The sequence below is a fragment of the Filicampus tigris genome, chromosome 19 (genome assembly GCF_054856515.1).
Source record: "Filicampus tigris isolate MCC_2025a chromosome 19, RoL_Ftig_1.0, whole genome shotgun sequence".
Classification (NCBI taxonomy): Eukaryota; Metazoa; Chordata; class Actinopteri; order Syngnathiformes; family Syngnathidae; genus Filicampus; species Filicampus tigris.
Genome location: NC_141235.1, coordinates 4794715 through 4803766, shown reverse-complemented (window position 1 = coordinate 4803766; position 9052 = coordinate 4794715). Strand labels below are relative to the sequence as shown.

The window sequence follows — 9052 nt, the reverse complement described above, 5'->3', positions numbered from 1 at the left end:
TCAAGGAGAAAAAAACGGAACTTTATTTGTCATAGGGAGTGTACCAACACAAACATACACACAAAAGAAACGGATATATTTTTATTTTATTTATATTAAACGTCTTTTAATGGAAGCTTTCATGGTGTGGGGGTGATATGACTTTATTAATTAATATTTCTACCGATAGACAAATATCAGGGTATTTCATAAATAGCATTTGACACCAGAGCAACTTTTTATTAAAATTGACAATGATTAATCAGTACTTCATACAAAGAAAAAACATTCAATAAATACATTTATATAAAGGGAACGTTGAATAGTTCAAAACAAAATTGCAAGCACCAACAAACAATATTCTCCTCTGCAAAATCACATTTGTAAATTGTTCTCAACAGACACGCATTGAACAATGTGGTGGTTTCCAAACCGCAGAAGACCCTGTGAATCTCAGTCAGACTGTGCCGCAAGTGAGAGGATCAATGGTCAATGTATTGTACAGCAATATTCCCAAATTCTGGCATTTTATATTTGCCTCAAACTGGACTTACATCACTAAGATCCCCCATGTCTGGTGCTGCTCCTTTATTAGTGGTGGCCATGTCCTGGATCATCTAGAGGGGAAGAAGTATGTCCATGCACATAAAGCATAAAGCAGATGCTTTGAGGAATGCTACTAAAAAGTAAATGACTTTCCTTACATCTACATATTTTTCATATTCTTCCCTTCCATCATCTTCTTCATTCTCCCAATCCCTCCAGTTATCAAAGTCCACAGAAATCCAACTGGGCTGCGTAAGTCAGAAAAGGATGGACACCTTTGTTTTATCTTTACTGCAAATGTCGGTCCGTCTTCAATTAAAAATGAAACATTAGAATAAAGATGTACCCTTTCTGGATCCTTCTGAAGACGAGGCCACGCATAATCGGGCTTTATTTTCCTCAGCAAGACATTGATAGTGCGGTCATACACTCTTTCCCTGGAGTCCTTTGGAAAAATAAGGATACAAACATTATTTGTAATAAACGTGTTAGATTTGATTGAATATAACTGAGTACTGACATGGATTTGGACTTTTTCATAAAAGTGAATTTCATTGTAGAGCACATCATCTGTGTCATTCTTGCAGCTGTTTGAAAAGATAAAGCAAGACAGCTTCATCCAACAACACAATGTGCTCACAATTCCAAACGATTTCACAATGGATGATGTTTTTAAACTCACCACAAGATCATTTTGTCTGTCTGGATGTCAACTTGGACGTCTTTAGGTTTCTGCACCTTGAAATTAATGGTGACATATTTTTTCCTGTCAAACCACACCGCATGTGCTGGCTGACTGTTGGAAAATACAGGAACATGTAGAGTTATTTTCACATCATAAATAAAAACGAAAAGGGCATCACTTACCTCTCCTCTGGTCTAACAATTTTAGGTTTGTTCATTGTAAATCTTTGGGCAAAACCACAACAGAAACAACTATACTGAGTAATGCTCACTCTTCCAAGTTGGCTGCTCAAATGCAGTAGAAAGGCCTGGAAGATGCTATTTATAGTAGCTGGCAGAAGTTGGTATCAGCTGTTGGGGGGTGGTTCCCCACTACCCTTTTGTGGTCATCCAGTGGATTTCTCCATGATACTTTAATTTTCGGGATTATCCTTTATGGCTATCCCCACCTGTGCGGAGCAGACACGGCTTGCTACCCCTACTACTCTTGTTTTCACATGGCACCCGGTTAACAAGCAAGTAGACTCATTGTAAGCAATAATTTAACAAGGTAAGGAACAGATAATCATCCATATACAGCCCTTTTTCTATAAGTGTTTACATTTTCAAATGATCACCTCTACAGCATTCCACAAAAGCATTTTTTTTAGAACAGGCCCATGACAACCCGTGACCCCTGATTTACATGATAGGAAGCGAACAAAAAAAATTAGATATTTTCGTATTAAAGTATCTTCTTTTCACTAAAGATCAGATCAGCTAACCTGTATTATTCCCACAATGGGCACAAGAACACTTGAAGATCATGATAATTCATTAATATTCATCAAACATACATCTTAATAATAATGATAATAAAAGAAATCTGGATTAGGGATACTGGGCAGGAATTTATTGACTCGTTAACAAAAAGCAGTAATGCAGCCTTCTACTATAAACTAATTTCTGCACATTAAACCCTTTGAGACTTTTAGGTTTAAGGACTACGAAACAAAATGGAAATACAATAAATGAGAACAAGTGAATGATACATGGGCTCAGTCTACATTCCCGTCCACTAAGTGACGGTAATGTGCATTAAGTCATCTTGCCCAACGCTAATAAACACCATCGAAGAAGAATCTAAAACCGAAGACGGCGCGAAGGCGCCTCCTGCTGGCCGGTTGGTTTTTCTTTAGTCCGTTTGGGCGATGTGGCGCCAGATCCAGACGACACTGTTTGCATTTAGCTTATATCTGGACGATTTTATGTTCCATTGACTACCTTTAATTTAACGGAATAGTGCCAATAGTTTTGAACGCGCTTCCGAGCGAATCCTCAGCAAGCTGAATATGCCTCGCAGACGACAGGTAAGAAAAAAAGGCGTGCTAGTAACAATGTCAATAGGGTTAGCTCGTTAGCAATATGTTTAACTCGCTTTGTGGACCGAATGTTCCACATGTTTACGCCACACGTCTATATTTCGTCATTTTTAATTTCATTAAGTATTTATATGTAACAGAAAAGCTTTAGCTTTTCAAATTAAATCTGCCATGTAATTATTCAAATCAATCAGCGCACGTTCATAGCCAAGCTGGTTGACATTAAGCTAAGTAGTATCTATAGCTTTGTTGTTAAAATGTTGGGAAAAAGCGTGTTTTTGTGAAAAAGGTATGCGCCGAACTGACTAAAAGATCCACGGCAATTTTTCTCCAAGGGAATTGTTACATAAACGGCTGCTGGAAATGTAATTAGTGGGTGGAACGTCTGAAATGTTTAATTTGCTGATGGAGTTTGGTACGTGCGGGTTCGAAACCTGGCGCTAACACACCTGCGATAACGCCACTGGGATTCTGTGACACAACAAATTAGCCTTAATGTGATTTAGACGGTATTTTTATTTTTTGTGTTCTGTTGGTCACTTAGCATATGCGGCTTATTATGGCCTGTATGACCACAGAAGTTTCGTAAGAAAGAAATAACATGGTATACTGCACGTAATTAATTGCTTTGTGGGATAAACCCAATTTTCAAATCTACCAGAAAAAATAACATGGCAGTCTTAACTTGTTGCACTTAAACGTATTCCTTTGAGGGAACATTGCCTCACATTCATATTTGTTCATCCCAATAGAGACATATGGCAGGGAGTGGGTCTGATGGAACTGAAGATTCGGACTCCTCTGCTGAAAGAGAACAGACCAATAGTTCAGAAAGTGATGGGACCCGGACCAAGAGACAGCGTCTCACCAGAGCCTCCACTCGCCTGAGCCAGAGTTCTCACGGTTTGTGCACTTGTAATACTATAGTATTCTCAATAGTATTCTCGTTCCATTAGCTGAAATAAATATTGTGGTTTGACTTCTTTGACGACAGATACGGCTGATTTGAAGCAGGCTGCGGATCACGACGAATCCCCGCCACTGACGCCGACAGGAAATGCGCCATCCTCAGAGTCTGAGCTAGATATCTCCAGCCCGAATGCCTCTCATGATGAGAGCCAGGCCAAAGATCAGGTCAACAGAGACTCTGACAAAGACCTCTCCCACCGACCCAAACGTCGCCGATGCCACGAGACGTACAATTTTAACATGAAATGCCCAACCCCTGGATGCAATTCACTGGGTAAATTTGCCTTACACTTGGCTCAAGTTGTTGATGAAAATGTCTATCAATGTATTTATTATTTCAATCGCTTTCAACTAGGGCACCTCACAGGAAAACATGAACGACACTTTGCCGTGTCAGGATGCCCCTTGTACCACAACCTGTCTGCAGATGAGTGCAAGGTGATGATTTGGGAAGCTATCACCAGTTTTTTTTTTTGTGTGTGTGCAAAACACAGGTCACGATTTGTTGTTATAACATTCACATCTTGCTCTTATTATCAGGTAAAAGCCGTCAGCCGTGAGAAGCAAGACGACGAGATGAAAGGACAGGAAGAAAGCAATTCCCGCCATGCTACCCGTCACCAGGTCTGTTTTTGTCAAAATTTTAAGCAAATTTAGTTGGCTCTGTAAACTGGATTTGCCAGAGTGTTTTTTTTTTTTTTTGTGGTTTATTTAGACGCCAACATCGAAGCAGAGCAGATACAAAGAACAGGTGGCTGAAATGAGGAAGGGGAGAAATTCTGGCCTGCAGAAGGAGCAGAAAGATAAACACATGGTACCACAGTGGCTATCCTCCTCTGTCACCATAGCGACTTGCAGTTGACTTGCTTGTCATGCGGTCTCATCATTGATTCTCCTTCGTGCATGATCCGCAGGAGCATCGGCAGACACACGGCAACACCAGGGAACCTCTGCTGGAAAACATCACCAGCGATTATGACTTGGAGCTTTTCAGGAAAGCGCAGGCTCGTGCCTCTGAGGACCTGGTAAAAAATCCCGTTTTTTATTCCCCTCCATCAATTGGATTCAATTAGAGATATTTGATCCATAGAAGAAATATTTCATTTATTGAAAACAAAACAATTCTTGTGTTCCAATATCCAGAACGCCAGACTAGCCCTAAACTAAGCATAGGCTACAAGCACTTTATGACCATAATGTTTCCTTCTTGATTTTGGAATGGCCGCAGGAGAAGCTTCGCATCCAGGGTCAGATCACAGAGGGCAGCAACATGATCAAGACCATCCTGTTTGGCCGCTACGAGCTGGACACCTGGTACCACTCACCCTATCCCGAGGAGTACGCCCGCCTGGGTCGCCTCTACGTTTGTGAATTCTGTCTCAAGTACATGAAGAGCCAGACCATCCTCAGGCGACACATGGTGAGAATGTAACTACTGTTACGCTTACAGTATGAATGCTCTTGCATTTTTTTGGGACGATTTAAAGTGCGCGTTTTTGTCAGGCCAAATGTGTGTGGAAGCATCCCCCAGGAGATGAAGTGTACAGAAAAGGTGGCATATCTGTGTTTGAAGTTGACGGCAAGAAAAATAAGGTGGGCTCATGCAAATGAATACACAACTGCAACATTTTTCTAATTGATGAAATGTGTTTTGGCACTCCACAGATCTACTGCCAGAACTTGTGTTTACTTGCCAAACTCTTCCTGGACCACAAGACGTTATACTACGATGTGGAGCCTTTTCTGTTTTATGTCATGACTGAAGCGGACAACACAGGCTGCCATTTAGTGGGATACTTTTCCAAAGTAAGTACAGAACCGAGCCCTGCTGTGAATAGTGAACAATTGCGAGTAAACGATTAAAAGAAGCTCATCTCCTCAATGTCAGCTTAGTTCCTTGACATGAAATGCCACCCGTCAAAGAAATAGTTTTGTTGGACAGGGCGTTGGCCTGAGCACATAATCAGGCAATAAATTAGTTTGTCAGTGAATAGAGTCTAGATATGAAATTGCAAAATTAACCCGCCAAACGCTGTGTTGCCTTCACAATTTGTAAAAATATCAACGAGACCAACGTGATTTGTTCGATTTAAGCTTTTTAATAACCACTCAGCAGAGCAAAACAAAACATGCAGAGTAGACTCGCCACTAACAACACGGGCTAAACTTGGTGCTTCCCATATACACAAAGCTTTTCAGTCTTTCAGATGAGAGTTATCATTTCATCATACATGTGACACAATTACTACTTTCCTATTAGCTGGTGCTTGGGTGCCATTTTGTAGTACCTTAGGGCGTTACGTAAAGAGCAAAAATATGTAGTGAGCCGTCAATAAGCAAATATATAACACGGGAAAAAATGTGAATAATTGGAAAAACTCACTCTGATTTCTTTTCTTTTCTAGGAAAAGAATTCCTTCCTCAACTACAATGTTTCTTGCATTCTGACAATGCCCCAGTACATGAGGCAGGGCTTTGGGAAAATGCTCATCGACTTCAGTATGCACACTCTCCCCATAGTTGTCCTAACTGTCGGCAAGTGTCTGTGCTGACTGCCGTCTGCTTTTCTTTTAAGGCTACTTGCTGTCCAAAGTGGAGGAGAAGGTGGGCTCGCCGGAGAGGCCTCTGTCGGACCTCGGCCTCATCAGCTACCGCAGCTACTGGAAGGAAGTGTTACTGCGATACATGCACAACTTCCAAGGAAAGGAGATCTCTATCAAAGGTAAGACCGCATATACTGAAACATACACGCGGCTTGCGCAGTTTAAAAAAACAAAAACAAAAAAAAACACCCCCCCCCTCCCAAAAAACAACAACAAACAAACCATGAAATGAAAACAAAAATAAAGAAAAACGGTTTTGCACTAAGCTTTGAACAAAGTTGTACTGTCTTACTTGATGCACAGAGATTAGTCAGGAAACTGCCGTCAATCCCGTGGACATTGTGAGCACGCTACAGTCTCTTCAGATGCTCAAATACTGGAAGGGGAAGCACTTAGTGTTGAAGCGACAGGTAAGATCTTCTACCGGTGGCTCTTTTGGAATTCCCATCGCATGTAGATTTTGTCTGTGTAGTCAAGTGTCCCCGCTCATTGTGTTGATGCTAATGCATGCCATGATTTACATACCAGCATGATTGTGTTAATGCTAATGCATGTCAAGATTGTGTAGACTCTCCATGCATTTTGAGATTTTACTCAACTAATCTAATCTACTAATCTGCAGTAGGCTTTTAACATGTGCCTGTGAGGTTTACTTAAGCATGCAAGTTGATTATTCATTTCATACTAATGCAAATGAACACATGCTCCTGTAGTTGTCTTGTGTTCAAAAAATTAGATCTGGCGCCCCACATATGCCGACTCACTCCTCAGTTTCTTTCCTCCACACAGGACCTGATTGATGAGTGGAAAGCAAAGGAGGTCAAGAGAGGCAACGGCAACAAAACCATTGACCCCAGCTCACTGAAATGGACCCCTCCCAAGGGGACATAAGCACTCACATCCTCAGGCTACTCAATAAACTCGCCTTCAGCCTCACCAGCCGCAAGTAGCCTCGACCTCCTATCAGTTTAGATCAGACCATCTTTCTTTGTTGTCGTTTTTTTTTTTCTGATCTTTTACTTTTTTTATCGGAACCATTTTGTCCATGTTTCACTCAAATCAAAAGATGTTGAATCTCAAATTGAGTTTGAATGTTAAACGACAGTCGATCACATGAATGTTTTGCCCTTATAATACATACATTAGGGAGCAGTTATTGACTTTTTTTTTTTTTTTAAACATTTCACCTGATGTGACGCTAAAGAAGAATTGTCATTGATTTGAATTTGGAGAAAGCAGAGGAGAAGGACACAAGCACTGTGTCGTCTTTGGTTGGCGTAACATTGTATCGGTCATTATATTTCACTCTCCCTCCCATCAATACAGGATTCGTACCCATTCCTCTGATAAACCTGCCTAATAGTGAAAGAATATACTTTCTGATTTGCTGCAAATTGAAATTCTCAAAGTACCACTGTAAAAAAAAAAAAAAAAATGCACATGAAATCAAATAAAACAACCTCAGGTTTTTATACTGATACAATCATATCCTGCTTGTGTGGTTTATCTAAAGCATGTGTTGTCGGAGACTGGCCCCTTCCTGTTACAGATTCTGTAGGACGCACAAAACAAAATGTCTTATATAATCTATTAAAGTATTCACATGGACGTCAATTTTTGAATGCATTCAAGCAGTTTGTATTCATTTTTTTTTGGTATTTTTGCTCACCTCTGGGGATGTTCCTCTTCAATTGGCTCACTAACATCTCTTTGTTGCCTGAGAGGAAGAAACAAGGTTTGAAAGTGCCTCTTTGTTTTTTTTATTTTTATTTCTGATCTACAAACAGGTTTCTACTGTGCTCTTTATCTTGATTACAATCTACAACAAAAGCTGCCTTGGAGTGAAAGATGACATGCACTAATACTTGCTGCACGCTATGCTTTATCGGGAGGCGAAGGGTCACCTGAGCGTTTCCCCATGAGTCCATAGAAGCGAGAGGCTTTAGCTCTTTTCACGAGGGTTGCGATGGGCCGGAGCAGTGCCAACTCGAGTGATTTATCTTCTCCCTATACCCCAGCAAAAAAAAAAAAAAAAAGGGGGGGGGGGGGGGATCAATGTAAAATTCTTGCAATCTAGCATAAACAAACTCACCTGCCTGTAATGTGGTAACAGCTGCTCCTCTTCCTTGTTGTGAGACTCCCTCATAGATTTGGACCCAAGTGCAAAAAAGCACAAAAATGAACACAAGCCGCCATTTATCCATTTCTCCTCCTGGTTTGAGAATAAAACAGCTCAGTGTGTGAAAACGCTGTGGTGCGCTACTACTTCCCTCTTGTCTCCCTCATCTATGACTACGGCTGCCTTTATACCTCTCTCGACACCCCATGCTGCCTGACCCCGCCCCTCTAGACAGGATTACGCACAAGCCTCCAAATTCAAACCCTCCCTTCAAATGTGTCAGGGATGAATGATTTAATTATGATTAGCACATTTCATTTCCCTTGGAGCTTACATGTTGAAGTTCAGAGTTGAGACAGTAATTTGCCATGTTTATTAGACATCAGTCATGTCATTGATCTACAGATATTCTCCGTGTTTGTCTGTGCAGATTTGAAACTACAGAAGAAGCACGTGGCCTTCAAAGTTTTTTAGTTGGTAACACAAAATTTCCAAATTTATTACACTAACGGGTGGAGTCAAGCCTTTACAAAAACATACCATTAAAAAGGCAAGTAATACAGCAGCCCACTAATTGTAAATGTAAACTTTTGTTCCTTACCATAAATGTACTTCAATGTATATAATTGCTCTTGCATTTGATTACACTAGGGAGCATAATTTACTTTTAATAATTCAATTTTGTCGAGTTAGGTCCGACAGCTGTTTTTAACTTATTTTTAGGTGTGGAATGCAAACCTGATCTCACCTTTTCTCTCGCACATCAAGTTTTTGAGCTAGAGGATCCATGT

General features: G+C 40.6%; 2 protein-coding genes and 1 long non-coding RNA gene across 5 annotated transcripts; 1 reads left to right on the top strand and 2 right to left on the bottom strand.

Moving 5' to 3' along the window:
• Positions 1 to 198: 198 nt before the first annotated feature.
• Positions 199 to 2053, bottom strand: ptges3l (prostaglandin E synthase 3 like). Its single transcript, XM_086016415.1, has 7 exons — positions 1393 to 2053; positions 1208 to 1321; positions 1046 to 1112; positions 872 to 970; positions 684 to 773; positions 534 to 596; positions 199 to 441 (listed from the first exon to the last, which is right to left on the bottom strand). The coding sequence occupies exons 1-7, from the start codon at positions 1425 to 1427 to the stop codon at positions 433 to 435; spliced, it is 477 nt and encodes a 158-aa protein (XP_085872541.1). The 5' UTR covers positions 1428 to 2053; the 3' UTR covers positions 199 to 432.
• A 292-nt stretch (positions 2054 to 2345) lies between these two features.
• Positions 2346 to 7628, top strand: kat7b (K(lysine) acetyltransferase 7b). 3 transcript variants are annotated; one of them, XM_086017484.1, is made up of 14 exons: positions 2348 to 2558; positions 3323 to 3473; positions 3565 to 3813; positions 3895 to 3977; positions 4080 to 4163; positions 4255 to 4353; positions 4454 to 4564; positions 4768 to 4959; positions 5043 to 5132; positions 5205 to 5345; positions 5945 to 6038; positions 6115 to 6261; positions 6446 to 6552; positions 6932 to 7628. In XM_086017484.1, the coding sequence occupies exons 1-14, from the start codon at positions 2541 to 2543 to the stop codon at positions 7031 to 7033; spliced, it is 1668 nt and encodes a 555-aa protein (XP_085873610.1). In that variant the 5' UTR covers positions 2348 to 2540; the 3' UTR covers positions 7034 to 7628. The 3 variants fall into 3 exon arrangements, with proteins under 3 accessions (XP_085873609.1, XP_085873610.1, XP_085873611.1); XM_086017485.1 differs by lacking the exon at positions 2348 to 2558 and adding an exon at positions 2871 to 2985; XM_086017483.1 differs by having other exon boundaries at positions 2346 to 2558; positions 3895 to 4163.
• On the bottom strand, positions 7140 to 8418 carry LOC147129025 (uncharacterized). The gene is made up of 4 exons (XR_015082734.1): positions 8235 to 8418; positions 8047 to 8145; positions 7812 to 7859; positions 7140 to 7694 (listed from the first exon to the last, which is right to left on the bottom strand). It is a non-coding gene; the product is annotated as an uncharacterized LOC147129025 (long non-coding RNA).
• Positions 8419 to 9052: the final 634 nt, after the last annotated feature.